General features: G+C 44.5%; 1 protein-coding gene across 5 annotated transcripts in view; it reads right to left on the reverse strand.

Moving 5' to 3' along the window:
- far1 (fatty acyl CoA reductase 1) overlaps positions 1-17,754 on the reverse strand; it is a 120,061-nt gene that overhangs the window by 44,706 nt on the left and 57,601 nt on the right. For 3 of the 5 annotated variants that reach the window (XM_068046656.1, XM_068046654.1, XM_068046655.1), the window contains exons 3-7: positions 9,196-9,371; positions 7,141-7,320; positions 6,353-6,530; positions 3,049-3,093; positions 1,110-1,237 (exon numbers count right to left, since the gene is read on the reverse strand). In XM_068046656.1, coding sequence (XP_067902757.1) covers positions 1,110-1,237; positions 3,049-3,093; positions 6,353-6,530; positions 7,141-7,320; positions 9,196-9,371 — 707 coding nt within the window. The remainder of the gene's footprint in view (positions 1-1,109; positions 1,238-3,048; positions 3,094-6,352; positions 6,531-7,140; positions 7,321-9,195; positions 9,372-17,754) is intronic. The other 2 variants (XM_068046659.1, XM_068046658.1) reach the window with 1 other exon arrangement.

Genomic DNA, 17,754 nt, shown 5'->3' on the forward strand with positions numbered 1-17,754 from the left:
AAAATTGAAATGACACTTGGTACATTTAATGCAGCAACTGACTTTGTTCTGAAAAAGCAAATATAATTTCGTAGTCAGAATCTGAACAGCATTCGCCTAAAACCCCAATGGTTCAACCTAAAAGGTAGAGAGATGGGAGGAATAGATACTTGGACTGTGCCTCAGAAATTTTCTTTTCAAACAGTTGGATTTTATGAAAGGAGAAGGAAAAAGCTTCATGAAACGCATCAAGGATTCTACCTAAAACATCTTGGAGCTGTTGAAAACCGAGCAAAGTCGAGTGAACAGGTACAAAAACGAATTTAAAATCTCATGGAATGCTAACCTTTTACCTCAAAGTGGCTGGAATACAAAGTGATGGAAGCTATGCTTTGCTTTTATAAAGCTCCAGTTAGACCTTGTCTGAAATACTGTGTTCCGTTCTGGACGCCGCACCTCAGGAAGGTTTTATAGGCTTGGGGAGGTTACAGCACAAATTCACCAGAATGATAACGGAGCTAAAAAGGGTTTAATTATGAGGGCAGGTTGCACATATTAAGCTTGAATTCCATTGAGCATGGAAGATTAAGGGATGGTCTAATTGAGATGTTTATCATTGCAAGGATTTGACATGGTTGATAGAAACTATTTCCTCTAGTGGGGGTGGGGGAGTCCAGAACAAGCAAGCATAACCTTAAAATTAGAGCCAGGCCATTCAGCAGTGATGTCAGGAAGAACTCGACACAAAGGGTAGTGCAAATTTAGAACTCTCTCTTCCCCAAAAAGCTTTGAGGCTGGAGGGCAATTGAAAATATAAAACTTGAGACTCAAATTTTTGTCAAGCAAGGGTATTAAGGATTACAGACCATGGGAGGCAAATGGAGACAAGATACAAATCAGCCATGATCTAATTGAATGCCAGAACAGGCTCAAGGGGCTGAAAGGCCTTGTCCTGTTCCTACATTGAGACACAAAGTGGCAGACCTCCCAAAGCTGATAATTTAACATGCAGGGTACCATTTCTTTTCCAGACACAGAATGGGACAAGTACTTCGAACAAGGAGTATGCTCCAATGCATTTCTTGCCCCATTAAAGCTGCAGTAGCTACATCAAGTTTAAGAGGAGTCACCTGCTGTACCTATGAACACCCGAATACCATGCTGCCGCCAGAGTCATGTTTATAACCACATCCACCGGAATCAGGTCTGCCACTGCACTGTTTGATGCTCTCATTGTGCGAAGGATTCCTTTTCCAGCCTGAAAAAACAACCAATTAGATACAGGGGAGGGGAAATAAAGCACAACTTTGAAGCTCTTGCACTTGAATTACAATATTGGTACAGTTCAACAGTGCTGCACTAGCAGATTGAAGTTCACAATAGTTGAATGCTGCTCTTTCAGAAACAGAAAAGTAGTTATGAAGACTTTAATACACGGTTTGCCCACACAAGTGCAAGCTTTGCAATGATGAGTTGTACACATTTCCCTCATATGTGCCCTTGGCTAGTTAGGCTGTGGTGAGAGCATGCAAGCAAAATATTCATTGTTACAGTCCAGGTAAATAATTAGTGTTTTTGATTTGGCAAAGATTAATATAACGGCAGTATTTTTATAATTACTTTGAAGGTCAGACCCTTGCCTTTGAGCTTTGTTCAACTGAATTGAATTTTGCCAGCATTCCTGGAGGTGCACGCCATGCTGGGGGTGTGGGGTTTGCATCATTTTTTTTTTCCATGTCTTTAAACAAACAAAAGCTAAAACTGTAGAAAATTCAGCACCATAGGAACAGGAGTCAGCCATTTAGCCCCTCAAGCCTGTTCGGCGAATCAGAGAGATCAAGGCTGACCTGCGACCTAACTCCATATACTCGCCTTGGCCCAATATCCCTTAATACCTTGAATTAACAAAAAAAATCAATCTCAGATTTAAAATCAACAACTGATCTGGTATCAATTGCTGTTTGCGATAGCATTCCAAACCTCTGCCATCCTTCGTGCTTACTAGTCTTTAAAAATTTCAGATCTGGCTCTAATTTTTAGACTATGCTTCCTACTCCTGGATGCACCAACCAGCAGAAATAGTTTCTCACTTTGTCCCCTTAATGGCTTGAAAACTTAAATCAAATCACCCCTAAACCTCCTAACTTCCAGAGAACACAACCTTAGTTTGTCTAATATCTAAGATTTAACCCTTGGAGTCCAAGTATCATTCTGGCAAATCTACGCTGCACTCTCTCCAAAGCAAATATACTTTCCTAAGGTGTGGTGCCCTGAACAGTTCCAAGTTCCAGGTTTGTACCCAGTAGCAGAAAGACATATAGGGCAAGTTAGGCCAAGCACAACCAGCCAATATTCGGTGCTCAAGGGCAGCGCCAAGGTCAATCCCCAATGCAAGATACATTGAGCGAGGAATTACAAGCTTGGCTTGCAATAGCTCACATCACAAGAAAGGGAACACTGGGGCACAGAATCATGTCTGCGAAGTCACTGGCACCCTCCAAGGGTATGGTAGCATGAAAGCAGACTCTTTCCTTCTTCACCGCACCCATCAGACTGGGGAAAGAAACTCGCATTAGGAAAATCAAGAGGGCAACTTGCCTAAATACCTATCTAAGAATAACGAGGAAAAAATTTCAGAATTAAATTGACCATGGTGCAGGTCTAATTAACATGGTATTACAGATCCCGTTTGCATTCAATGCAGATAATTTATGAAGACAAGGCAATCTTCAAACCTCCAGTATTTTCTCATGTCAACTGGTTTCTTAAACACTTCGTAGCTTTTATTGGGATGCTAGCAGATTTCGTAGTGCAGCAATCTCAAGATCTTGGATACTGACATGGTAGAATACAAATTATAACTCGGTTCACCAGGACTTGCAATGTGAAGTAACACTAGCACAGGAGCTAATATGCTGAAATAGATATCACATGGCAGCATTAGCAAATAAAGGCATCAAGTTATGATACAAGCATTTCATTATGTAAATAAACACAGTATGCAACGGATAGTCTGTTTTATGTAAAAAAAAATTGAGCACAGAGGAAATGATGTAACTTATTACTTACAGCAATGAAAAGCCCACTAGGTCCATTGAAATTATCAATCCAACCCTGTTTGGTGACGAAACAAAAAAGATGAAAAGATTTTAATTTGTTTAGAACATACTGACATTTAACATAGTGAATACGTCATTAAATATCCTCTCCTAAACTACAACACACTGATAGTTGATAAACAAAAAAATAATACTGCGACAGAGAACAAGACATCAAATGCATGGTGAAACCCTGTAATATCTAAAAGTGACAGGTGGACCATAACTATGCATCTTAAAATTATACAGCATTAAACACTGGAAACTGAGCAACAAGTAGCCATGGGCAAACAAGTCATAGCACTCTGGCACAGCGAGTTAACTGAATAAGCTGCTGTACCACCTGGTCAACTTCCAGTAAACATTGAAAATGTGACTGCAGAAAGATGCTGTGGCAAAGATATTCAAACTGCAGCCTGTACACAAACCACATGCTTTGGCAATCTTTTTTTTTTTTTTAAAGAACATTAGAACATTACAGCGCAGTACAGGCCCTTCGGTCCTCGATGTTGCGCCGACCTGTGAAACCATCTGACCTACACTATTCCATTTTCATCCATATGTCTATCCAATGACCACTTAAATGCCCTTAAAGTTGGCGAGTCTACTACTGTTGCAGGCAGGGCGTTCCACGCCCCTACTACTCTCTGAGTAAAGAAACTACCTCTGACATCTGTCCTATATCTTTCACCCCTCAACTTAAAGCTATGTCCCCTCGTGTTTGCCATCACCATCCGAGGAAAAAGACTCTCACTATCCACCCTATCTAACCCTCTGATTATCTTATATGTCTCTATTAAGTCACCTCTCCTCCTCCTTCTCTCCAACGAAAACAACCTCAAGTCCCTCAGCCTTTCCTCGTAAGACCTTCCCTCCATACCAGGCAACATCCTAGTAAATCTCCTCTGCACCCTTTCCAAAGCTTCCACATCCTTCCTATAATGCGGTGACCAGAACTGCACCCAATACTCCAGGTGTGGTCTCACCAGAGTTTTGTACAGCTGCAGAATGACCTCGTGGCTCCGAAACTCGATCCCCCTACTAATAAAAGCTAACACACCATATGCCTTCTTAATAGCCCTATTAACCTGGGTAGCAACTTTCAGGGATTTATGTACCTGGACACCGAGATCTCTCTGCTCATCTACACTACCAAGAATCTTCCCATTAGCCCAGTACTCTGCATTCCTGTTGCTCCTTCCAAAGTGAATCACCTCACACTTTTCCGCATTAAACTCCATTTGCCATCTCTCAGCCCAGCTCTGCAGCCTATCTATGTCCCTCTGTAACCTACAACATCCTTCGGCACTATCCACAACTCCACCGACCTTAGTGTCATCCGCAAATTTACTAACCCACCCTTCTACACCCTCTTCCAGGTCATTTATAAAAATGACAAACAGCAGTGGCCCCAAAACAGATCCTTGCGGTACACCACTAGTAACTAAACTCCAGGATGAACATTTGCCATCAACCACCACCCTCTGTCTTCTTTCAGCTAGCCAATTTCTGATCCAAAGCTCTAAATCACCTTCAATCCCATACTTCCGTATTTTCTGCAATAGCCTACCGTGGGGAACCTTATCAAACGCCTTACTGAAATCCATATACACCACATCCACTGCTTTACCCTCATCCACCTGTTTGGTCACCTTCTCGAAAAACTCAATAAGGTTTGTGAGGCACGACCTACCCGTCACAAAACCGTGCTGACTATCGCTAATGAACTTATTCTTTTCAAGATGATTATAAATCCTGTCTCTTATAACCTTTTCCAACATTTTACCCACAACCGAAGTAAGGCTCGCAGGTCTATAATTACCAGGGCTGTCTCTACTCCCCTTCTTGAACAAGGGGACATTTGCCATCCTCCAGTCTTCTGGCACTATTCCTGTCGACAATGACGACATAAAGATCAAGGACAAAGGCTCTGCAATCCCCTCCCTGGCTTCCCAGAGAATCCTAGGATAAATCCCATCTGGCCCAGGGGACTTATCTATTTTCACACTTTCCAAAATTGATAACACCTCCTCCTTGTGAACCTCAATCCCATCTAGCCTAGTAGTCTGAATCTCAGTATTCTCCTCGACAACATTTTCTTTCTCTACTGTAAATACTGACGAAAAATATTCATTTAACGCTTCCCCTATCTCCTCTGATTTCACACACAACTTCCCACTACTATCCTTGATTGGCCCTAATCTAACTCTAGTCATTCTTTTATTCCTGATATACCTATAGAAAGCCTTAGGGTTTTCCCTGATCCTATCCGCCAATGACTTCTCATGTCCTCTCCTTGCTCTTCTTAGCTCTCCCTTTAGATCCTTCCTGGCTAGCTTGTAACTCTCAAGCGCCCTAACTGAGCCTTCACGTCTCATCCTAACATAAGCCTTCTTCTTCCTCTTGACAAGCACTTCAACTTCTTTAGTAAACCACAGCTCCCTCGCTCGACAACTTCCTCCCTGCCTGACAGGTACATACTTATCAAGGACACGCAGTAGCTGCTCCTTGAATAAGCTCCACATTTCGATTGTTCCCATCCCCTGCAGTTTCCTTCCCCATCCTACGCATCCTAAATCTTGCCTAATCGCATCATAATTTCCTTTCCCCCAGCTATAATTCTTGCCCTGCGGTATATACCTGTCCCTACCCATCGCTAAGGTAAACCTAACCGAATTGTGATCACTATCACCAAATCTGGCCCACAAAGCCCAGGCAACTCAACTCGGACTTCCCTTTCTCACTCACTGCTCTGCCCTCTTGGGCCTGGAGGTTTAGATTTGGCTGTTCAAAGCACTTTTGCCTCATTGGTTGTCAAATTCCAAATCCCAGCATGAAGACCTGTACGAATCTGTATCTTCAGATATATGCACGTTAGTAACAACACAGATTAAAGCTTTTAATTAGCTCTGCAAGGCTCTATGGTTTGTATCTAAGCTGTACAAAGTATACACAAAGCTCAGACATCCATATTTTACAGCATGGCTATCCAATTCCAATTTCCTTTGCTCAATCACTGGCAGCTGTGCCTTTAGCTGCCTGGGCCCTAAATTCAAATTCCCTCCCTAAACCTCTCTACGGCACTCTCCTCCTTTAAAGGCACTCCTTAAAATCTACCTCTTTGACCAACGTGCCTCAACATCTCTGCTTTGGCTCAGTATCAAATTTTGTCACTCTCTTCAATGAAGCGCATGGGTCGTTTTATGATGGTAAAGGTGCTATACCAATGCAAATTGCTGCTGTCTAAGCTTTTAAGAAATTATCCCAGAACTTACAGGAAATGGTTCCTTCCAGCTGGCTCCCACAATGGAAGGTCTGACAATTGCAACATTTAAGTTTCCACATTCTTGCTGTACAACATATTCTGCCATGGCTTTAGTATAGGTGTATGTGTTTGGTTTCTCGCCGATTAGTTTTCTTGTAATGTCCTGAACTAGACTGTCATCCATCCACCTACGAAAAATTTACAACAGTGAAAAATTTCAAGCCTTCAAAAATAACATTTGAATTATGTCCAATTTGGGAGATAACTAAACATCGAGAAAAGCACTCAGCTATAAATTAACAGGCACTATTTAAATGGATTAAACCCACTGAACTAACACTTCTTATAAGTTCAGAGCTATCGAAATCTTCCATAGTTACAAAGTAGAACACGACTGCAATGAATGAAGGTCAAGCTAAGTTAGAAAACATATAAGTACTCTATTTACTGGAATACAAAATTACAGACTAATACTATACCTCAAAACCTAAAGTATGCCAAAATAAGAGTCTGCTTTGAAATACAGCACTTATTTGCAATAAAACATGAAGTCAAGTTTTTTTTGGAAAAAAGACCCATCAGCTAAAAGCAATTTAAAATCTTTATAATCCAATATTACCTGAAATTACAGAAATGTTACTTTAAAATAGCTGTTGAAACTTTATTGCTCAACGTGGGAGGGAAGGAAAGCAGAAAGACTGAATGGAATGATCAACATCGTAGAAAAATAATCTAACCAATGAGATCTATTTTGTTTGATAAACAAAGTGCAGGAAAGAAATAAGACAGCAAACATACTCCAGAGCTTCAATCAATTTTTTAGGATCAACTGGAGGTGGATAAATGACCTCCTCAATATGCTTGCGATTGCAGTGCGCATATGCGGTGGAAACGTGAATGAAGACCTCAAGCTTCTTCATCAGCTGTGCAAAAGCAAGGAGCTGGCGGGTGGCGACTACATTCAATTGCATTGCATCTCTGTAAGGGAAGCACATTAAAGATGGTCATCTCGCATTTAATCTCCCATGTTTGTTTTAAATTATAAAATGAAACAGAATACAAGTACATCCCCATCTCAAAATTATCTGAGTACAGCAAATACAAGAAATAAGCATCAAATCTCTTGGATGTAAATTTTTACCGCACAGAAGGCACAACAAATCAGCTATTTATTTTGTGCCATAATGATCTTTGTTAACCCACCAGGATTATAAATCTGTTTAATGTAAAGATCAACTTGTGTTTATAGCCACTCCAATTTGGTTAACATTAATGTATAACCTGAGGATATGGCAGCCTGTTGAATATATACGTCGAGAAATGTTTAAAATCACCACTTCTATATCTAAAAATGTCTGAACATTTAATTCACACACCAGTCTCGTGAAAGTGATATTAGGCCAATATTATCGATTTAACATTACAGTTTGCCAAGTTGGGCTGCGCAGCAATGTTAAGTACAAGCTCTAAAGTACCAAAAATTTCCACTCAGACGGGTGCAAGAGTTGATTTAAAGTTAGAGCTGAGAAGTCACACACTCTTCTCAACCAGGTGCACTGAAACTGCCTTACACAAGTATACGTTTCGTGAAATTATGAACAAATGACAACAGAACTGCTCGGCAGTTATAAAGTTACTTATTGATGGCTGGTTTCCCAACCTGATGTTCTGAAAGGTGGGACAGCAGAACATTTCCAAATCCTCCTCAATGTACATAGTTTTCCAAAAAGGCATTGCTGCGCTAGATTCACAACAAAAACCTGTTTCGTTTTTTAAACGAACTGCATTCACTGTCTCACAGTAAATGCAAACATAAGTAGATTAAAACTATTTAACAAAACCATTTTGAGATCACCTGTTTTCGCAACAAATCAAATGTAGTCTTGATGACGGTCCATTTACAATCTTGGTTTTCAGGAGCTCTCAGTTCCATGTGGGGGTGGAGATGAAATGGCACAACAGCAAAAAGCAATTTAAATCAATGTCTGCATCAGGGCGGCCAGATCCTGATTGGAGGCTGAGGGGGCTAACACGCACAAGTAGTGCTAACGTCAAAGATGCTCGCCAGATTCACCCAAGGTTGGCAGTCTTTGAAACTTTGCTGCTCCCTTCTGCTGCACAAGACCCACGCATCAGGCATTGGAGACACTTGCGGAACACAAGCGACTTAAAACAGAATTGAGCTGCTTCATATTCGTCTAAAAATTTGATAACTCAGAACAAGTTCCCCATTTCATTTTGCAGAGATAAAATCGCCCATGAAATATGCAGGAACGTAGGCTGAGAAATTCTGGGTCCCCTGCTGTGCCATCCAATGCAGCCAGCATGCACCAAGTATCAAAAGCACAGAGCCCTCCCAAACTTTCAACGTCGACCACCGTAACGTACAAGGGCAGCAAGAGCATGGGAACACCACCATTTCCAAGTTCTGATCCATGTCATGCACGATACTGACTTAGATATACAGCATTCATTCCTTCAACGTCGCTGGGTCAAAATCCTGCAACTCCCTCCCCAACAGTACTGCGGGAGCACCTATGAAGGAATGACCGATGTATATCTAAGTCAGTATGGTGTGTGACTTGAATGAGAACTTGGAGACAGTGGTGTTCCCATGCTCTTGCTGCCCTTATATTTTACGGTGGTCCAGGTCGAAGGTTTGGGAGGGCTCTGTGCTTGAGACTCAGTGCACGCTGGATGCAATGGATGGCGTCTACAGATGGCACTGGCTCATCAACTTCTCACGAGACAATTCGGGATGGACAATAATTAAATGCCCGCCTTACAAGTGATGTTTGCATCCCCTGAATTAACAAAAAAAAAGCAACATTTAAAAAAATTGCGAACACTTACTTCAAGGTTTCATTGAAGCGTACGGTGGCTGCACAGTGAAAGACTACATTAATACAGGATGTCAGGAGTTCCTTGTCCGCCTGACTAAGACCAAGCTCCGGTTGGGTCAATTCACTGCTCACTGCTACAATCTTCTCCTTGAAATCTGGCTGTTCATCATGCAGTCTGTCAAAAAGCTGCACAAGTGGACAAAAAAAAATTATACAACTACATTAGATAACAGAGTAAGCACTGCAACTTCACCAGTGTAGTAGTTAACATGTTCAGTGGATAAAGGACATAGTCAGAAAATTACATAGCACTGACTTTCAATTAAAACGGTGCAGTTTGGGAATATACTATTTAGAACCAAGGCAATTACTTCAGAAGGCTACTGTAAGTTAAAAAAAAACAAAGCTCAACTCTAGCAGTGGAAAAGGGTAATTAAAATTTTATGTTCAATTATGCAAAAATACTGAGTGGTGCAGCAGGAGCAGACTTGCCTAAATCAGAAGCTTATGGGTTTGAATTGCACTCAAGATTTGCGCAAGCAAGTGCAGGACTTCAGTGCAGTACTGAGGGAGTGCTGCACTGTTGGAAGAGCCATTTTTCAAATATGATATTAAACTGAGGCTTGGTCGGCCCTCTCAAATTGAGGTAAAAGATCTGATAGGACAAATTGCAGAGGAGATCTCCCAGTGTCCTGGCCAACATTTATTCAATCAACATCACTAAACCAGATTAACTGATCCTTCATCTAATAGCTTGTAGGACAATGCTGGGCACTAACTTTTGTTATTCTTTCGTGGCATGTGGGTGTGCCCATCCCTAATTGCCCATGACAACTGACTGGTTTGCTAGGCCTTTTCAAAGGGCAGTTAAGAGTCAACCACATTGCTGTGGGTCTGGAGTCACATGTAGGCCAGACCAGGTAAGGACAGCAGATTTCTTTCTGTGAAGACTAGCTTTCAATTTTAATTAATTAATTGGATTTATTAACTCATTGAATTTAAATTCCACCAGCTGCCGTGGTGGAATTTGAATCAGCGCCCCCACGATATCAGCCTAGGCTTCTGGATTATTGGTCCATTGACATTATCACTATGCCACTGTCTCCCCTGGTCACCACATTTTCTACATTACAAAAACTGGTATTTATACAGTGTCTTTAGCACATAAACCATCTCGATGCTGCAAAGGGACGTGAACAAAATTTGACACCCAGCCATACGAGGAGACATTAGGACTGTCGGTCAAGGAGATAAGTTTTACGGTGCATCTAAAGGAATAGAAAGAGCTAGAGAAGCAGAAAGGTTTAGGGAATTGCAGAGCTCAGGACCTAGACATCTGAAGGCATATCTGCCATTGGTAGGACACACACAAGGGAACAAAATCAGAGCAGCACAGACCTCGGACGGTTGTAGGGCTGGAGAGGTTAGAGAGAAAGGAAGGGGCAAGACCACGAAGAGATGTGAAAACTAGGATGCGAATTTTAAAATCTTGGCATTTCTGGACCAGTAGGTCAACAGGGATTGATCGGTAAACAGGATTTGGTCAGGGTTAGGATACGGGCAGCAGAGTTTTGGATGAGTTCAAGTTTATGGAGTTCATTACAACAGTGATGACTCCTTATAAGTGTTTATTAGCTGTACAGAGATTTGGGACATGTGTGAAAGCTGTTATATCAATGCAAGTTCTTTCTTCAACAAGTTACATTAAAACCCAGGCCATAAAATTAGCTCAGAATAAAGTTCAGGACATCCTGAAGCCATAAAAAACTTTTAGGAGGGCAAAGCCATGACAGTGGAATGGGAACACAGCGTGAGGTTAATAAATCTGGAAAAAAATAGAAACTATGGGAATATGCACTCAATGGAAAGATGCTAAACAATGTAGAAGCAGAGTTCAAACACAAATATAATTTCCTTAAAAGATTTCAGTGCATATAAATAAAACCAAAAAAAGGCCAATAGCATTTTAAATTTTATAAGTGAGGTACACAGAGTGAAGTATTAAGTATAAATTTATAAAGAGAATGGTTAGGCCACAGATAAGTATTGTGCACAGTTGAGTGCCCTGCTTTCGAAGAGCATTAAAGCCACAGACAGAAGACGTTTGCCAAAACGATGTCTAGGTTAAGAACATTTGGTTACGAGGAGAGACATTAGATACTGACATGAGATCCACTGAGAGAGAGATGTCCAAGAGCTGTTTAGGGGTTTGTAAATTTATCAAGAGTTTTTAAGCAGCTAGAAAATGTACAGAAAACCAGGATTAATGAACCAATACCAAGCACATGAAGGACCAAATATCAACCTAGCAGCCAGCAGTTGGGCAACCTCCCTAATTTTACTCGTTTAGTCAGTACCATTATGTCCGTGTAACACCGTGGGGACTTTTACTATGTTTATGGCATGGTATAAAATTAAGTTACTGAAATATTTATAAACAACTAAATTGTATTAGGAGCGCTGGTAAGAAAGGATTTGTTGCGGAAGTCATTTAATATTCAATGCTCCATTTTGTGGCAAACAGATGTCTTCAGTATTCTGGAACATTTCCAAATACAGCTCTACTCTCAAAGCTTTGGACTCCTTTTTCCTACCCATGATTGGGTACCAACTGGATTAATCGCGACAGTTACTCCAAAATGCTTGTAGATTTCAAATAACAACCTTATCATTTGGTCACAAAACCAACACACTGATTTCAAAAGCCTCATCCTCATGTCAGATTGTCAATTGTCATGGTCGACTGTCGTAAAAACCCATCTGGTTCACTCATGTCCTTTAAGGAAGGAAATCTGCTGTCCTTACCTGGTCTGGCCTACATGTGACTCCAGACCCATAGCAATGTGGTTGACTCTGACACGCCCTCATAAATGGCCTAACAAGCCACTCAGTTGTACAGAACGGCTGGAGAAAATTCCATAAGAAATGAAACCACACGGACCACCCTGTATCGACAACGGCACACCCAGCCCTGTCAATCCTGCAAAGTTCTTCTTACCAACATCCGGGGGCTTGTGCTAAAATCGGAAGAGCTGTTCTACAAACTAGTCAAGCAACAGCCTGACACAGTCATACCCACTGAATAATAGCTGAAATAAAAACAAGAAATGCTGGAACCACTCAGCAGGTCTGGCAGCATCTGTGGAAAGAGAAGCAGAGTTAACGTTTCGGAGAAGGGTCACTGACCCGAAACATTAACTCTGCTTCTCTTTCCACAGATGCTGCCAGACCTGCTGAGTGGTTCCAGCATTTCTTGTTTTTATTTCAGATTTCCAGCATCCACAGTATTTTGCTTTTATTTTAGTGAATAGCTGAACATGGGCATGGAAACCTCCTGTTGATTACCACCTACTGCTCCCCACCACCGCAACACCCTGCCCCCCTCAGCTGACAAATCAGTACTCCTCCATCTTGAACACCACTTGGAAGAAGCACTGAGGGTGGCAATAGCACAGAATGCACTGTGGGTGGGGAACTTTAACATTCATCACCAAGAGTGACTAGGTAACACCACTACTGACCAAGCTGGCCAAGTCCTACAGGATACAGCTGCTAGACTGGGCCTGCAGCAGGTGGTGAGGGAGAAACCTACTTGACCTTGTCCTTACCAATCTACCTTGCACAGATCCATCTGTCCATGACAATATTGATAGGAGTGACCACCGCACAGTCCTTGTGGAGACAAAGTCCCATCTTCACATTGAGGATAGCCTGCATTGCATAGTGTATCGCTACCACTATGCTCAATGGGATAGACTTCCAACAGATCTAGCAACTCAAAACAGGGCATCTATGAGGCGCTGTGGGGCATCAGCAGAATTGTATTCAACCACAATCTGTAACCTCATGGTCCAGCATATCCCCCACTCGACCATTACCATCAAGCTGGGGGATCAACCCTGGTTCAAAGAGGAGTGCAGGAAGGCATGTCAGGAGCAACACCAGGCATACCTTAAAATGAAGTGTCAGCCTGAAGCTACAACACAGGACTTAATGCATGCCAAACAGCAGAAGCAGCATGCAAAAGGCAGCACCAAGTAATCTCACAACCAATGGATCAGATCGAAGCTCTGCAGTCCTGCCACATCCAGTCGTGAATGGTGGAGGACAATTAAACAACTAACAGTAGAATGAAGCTCCACAAATATCCCCATCCTCAACAATGGGGAACCCAGATCAGTGCAAAAGACAAGGCTGAAGCATTTGCAACAATCTTCAGCCAGAAATGCCAAGTGGATGATGCATCTCAGCCTCCTGCTGAGGTCCCCAGATTCACAGATGCCAGTCTTCAGCCAATTCGATTCACTCCACGTGATATGAAGAAATGGCTGAAGGCACTGGACACTCTAAAGGCTATGGGCCCTGACAACATTCCAGCAATATTACTAAACACTTGAGCTCCAGAACTGGCTACACCACGAGCAAAGCTGTTCCAGTAGAGCTACAACACTGGCATCTGACAACACCTGACAATGTGGAAAATTGCCCAGGTATGCCCTGTACACAAAAAGCAAGACAAATCCAATCCAGCCCAACCAATTACTGCTCTAGCAGTTCCTCAGAGTAGTGCCCCAGGCCCAATCATCATCAGCTGCTTCAATGACCTTCTCTCCATCATAAGGTCAGAAGTGGGGATGTTAGCTGATGATTGCACAGTGGTCACTACCAGTCGTGACTCCTCAGATACTGAAGCAGTCCATGTCCATATGCAGCAAGACCTTGACAACATTCAGGCTTGGGCCGATAAGTGGCAAGTAACATTCGTACCACACAAGTGCCAGGCAATGACCATCTCCCCTTGATGTTCAATGGCGTTACTATCACTGAAACCCCGACTATCAACATCCTGGGGGTTACCGTGGACCAGAAACTGAACTGGACCAGCCATATAAGTACTGTGGCTACAAGAACAGGTCAGAGGCTAGGAATCCAGCAGTGAGTAGCTCACCTCCTGACTCTCCAAAGCCTGTCCACTATCTACAAGGCACAAGTCAGGAGTGTGATGGAGTACTCTCCACTTGCCTGGATGAGTGCAGTTCCACCAATACTAAAGAAACTCGACACCTTCCAGAACAAAGCAGCCCACTTGATTGGCACCCCATCCACCACCTTGAACATTCACTCCCTCCACCACCGATGCACAGTGGCAGCACTGTGTCCTACAGATGCACTGTAGGAACTCACCAAGGTTCCTTCGACAGCACCTTCCAAATTCACAACCTCTACCACCTAGAAGGACAAGGGCAGCAGATGCATGGGAATATCACCACCTGCAAGTTCTCCTCCAAGTCACACACCATCCTGACCTGGAACTATATCATTGTTCCTTCACTGTCACTGGGTCAAAGTCCTGGAACTCCCTTCCTAACAGCACTATGGGTGTACCTACATCACACGGACTGCAGCACTTCAGGGCAGGAGAATAGAATTGAGATGCACAGCAACCATAATCTAACTGAAGGCTCACCACCATCTTTTCAAGGACAATTAATAACTGGCAATAAAATGTTGGCCTTGCCAGTGACGCCCACATCCCGTGAAAGAATAAAAGATCTGACAGTGATCTTGATCTCACCCACACTGCAACCTGCAGCCCTACACTCATTCTGAAGTTTCAACTACAACGCATGCCTCTCAACTCCAGCATAAATGACGTTATTAGCCATTATAACCTTGCTCACTAGAATCCTCTTGCTAAATCTCTAAAGTTTCTCTCAATCCCTTGAGGATAGGAGATTGAGGGGCGATCAATATGCTTAAAATATTGACGGTATTTGATAGTGCAGATATACAGAAATTAATTTCCTCCGGGAGAATCAAGAACAAGGCCATAATCTTAAAATGAGAGCCAGGCCATTCAGGACCAAAATCAAGAAGCACTTTTGCACTAAACTGGTGGCAGAAAGTTGGAATTGTATCCCAAAAGGCTACGATACTGGGCAACAACTGGAGTGTTCAAGACTGAAATCAATAGATTTTTGTTGAATAAGGCTCGAGAGAGATATGGAGCAAGGGTGGGAAAATATAATTGAGTTGCAGATCAGCCATGATCTAACTGAATGGTGGAGCAAGCTGAGGGGCTGAATGGGCTCCAGTTATTCTTAAATGTTGCTAAGTTAACATTTACCACAAGCCTTCCTCTTTCTTGTGAAGAGCCTTGGGAGGTTTTCTACACACAATTGAGTGTTAGCTTTTCATTTGCAATGTTCTGGAAATTTATGGGTAAAATTAGAGCAATTTTAGTTACATATAGCCCTAAATATGGTTGCACTTAATGTTTTAGTATGCGTGATACAACCTACAAGTGGATTACTGATTACAGTAGGAATGGAGCACATGAATGAATATTGAAAAAAATTATTTAGCCTCAAGCATATAAAATTCATCGTGTCCAGCGAAGAGAAGGAAGTACTTCAAAAAATAATTACTCTGGCTGGGAAACCAGTAATTGTATGATTAAAAATCTTCTGTTGGGTTGTTGGGGGTGGGGGAAGAGAGTGTTTGGGAGGAAAGAGAAAAAACAGAACATATATCGGTCTTTCTGGCTTTCTTTTTAAATTGAAAAGCCACGGTAAAGGGCCATCTCGAAAAAGTGAAAAAGAAAAGCAGGAAGATGTGACACCCAACTTGTAGAGAGCTTTCTAAGACAAACGTCAATGGCAGATCTCCCATGGTGTGGCTCACAGATAGTCTGAAGAATTTGGCTAACCTGGCCTGTCCCTTTAAGGGCCTTGTTCAAACACTTCCTATAAGAATCCAGGTAATTGTAGTTGCCTGTGCATTCTTGATGCAAATTAGAGGTAAATAAATCATCTGCTCTGATGATGCTACCTTCCATGACAGCGCTTCTGATATGTCTTCCTTTTTCCTCAACCGAGGATTCCCCCCCCCCCCACCCCCTGACTGTGGTTGACGGGGCCCTCAACCGTGTCCAGCCCATTTCCCGCACCTCTACCCTCACCCCTTCCTCCCTTCCTCTCCCTCCCAGAACTGCGACAGGGTTCCCCTTGTCCTCACTTTCCACCCCATCAGCCTCCAGATCCAAAAGATCATCCTCCGCCATTTCCACCACCTCCAGCGTGATGTCACAACCAAACGCATCTTCCCCTCCCTTCCCATCAGCATTCCGAAAGGATCGTTCCCTCCATGACACGCTGGTCCACTCCTCCATTACCCCCACCACCACGTCCCCCTCTCCAGCAATTGCAGGAGGTGTAATACCTGCCCATTTACCTCCTCTCTCCTCACTATCCCAGGCCCCAAACACTCCTTTCAGGTGAAGCAGCCATTTACTTTTACTTCCTTCAATGTAGTATACTGTATTTGCTGCTCACAATGTGGTCTCCTCTACACTGGGGAGACCAAACGCAGACTGGGTGACCACTTTGCGGAACACTTCCACTCAGTCGGCAAGCATGATCCCGAGCTTCCGGTTGCTGGCCATTTCAACACTCCCCTGCTCTCAGGCTCACATCTCTGCCCTGGGATTGTTAGTGTTCCAGTGAACATCAACGCAAGCTCAAGGAACAGCATCTCATCGACCGATAAGGCACACGACAGCCTGCCGGACTGAACATGGAGTTCAATAATTTCAGAGCATGACAGCCCCCCATTTTACTTTCATTTTTAGTTGTTTTTTCTTTATTCCTTTTCCATTTTTTTTACCTTTTTGGAATTAATTTCATTTCATCTTAGTTTGTTCAGTTTGCTTACCCGCTTGTTTGGGGGTGGACAGGAGAGGGGGAGCGGGGGGGGGAGGAGAGGGGGAGCGGGGGGGAGGAGAGGGGGAGCGGGGGGGGGGGAGGAGAGGGGGAGCGGGGGGGGGGGAGGAGAGGGGGAGCGGGGGGGGGGAGGAGAGGGGGAGCGGGGGGGGGGGGAGGAGAGGGGGAGCGGGGGGGGAGGAGAGGGGGAGCGGGGGGGGGAGGAGAGGGGGAGCGGGGGGGAGGAGAGGGGGAGCGGGGGGGGGAGGAGAGGGGGAGCGGGGGGGGGGAGGAGAGGGGGAGCGGGGGGGGGAGGAGAGGGGGAGCGGGGGGGGGAGGAGAGGGGGAGCGGGGGGGGGAGGAGAGGGGGAGCGGGGGGGGGAGGAGAGGGGGAGCGGGGGGGGGAGGAGAGGGGGAGCGGGGGGGGAGGAGAGGGGGAGCGGGGGGGGGAGGAGAGGGGGAGCGGGGGGGAGGAGGAGAGGGGGGAGCGGGGGGAGGAGGAGAGGGGGAGCGGGGGGGGAGGAGAGGGGGAGCGGGGGGGGGGGGAGGAGAGGGGGAGCGGGGGGGGAGAGGGGAGCGGGGGGAGGAGAGGGGAGCGGGGGGGAGGAGAGGGGAGCGGGGGGGGAGGAGAGGGGGAGCGGGGGGGAGGAGAGGGGGAGCGGGGGGGAGGAGAGGGGGGAGAGGGGGAGCGGGGGGGGAGGAGAGGGGGAGCGGGGGGGGAGGAGAGGGGGAGCGGGGGGGGAGGAGAGGGGGAGCGGGGGGGGGGAGAGGGGGAGCGGGGGGGGAGGAGAGGGGGAGCGGGGGGGGAGGAGAGGGGGAGCGGGGGGGAGGAGAGGGGGAGCGGGGGGGGAGGAGAGGGGGAGCGGGGG

The sequence above is a fragment of the Heterodontus francisci genome, chromosome 14 (assembly GCF_036365525.1).
Source record: "Heterodontus francisci isolate sHetFra1 chromosome 14, sHetFra1.hap1, whole genome shotgun sequence".
NCBI classification, from domain to species: Eukaryota; Metazoa; Chordata; class Chondrichthyes; order Heterodontiformes; family Heterodontidae; genus Heterodontus; species Heterodontus francisci.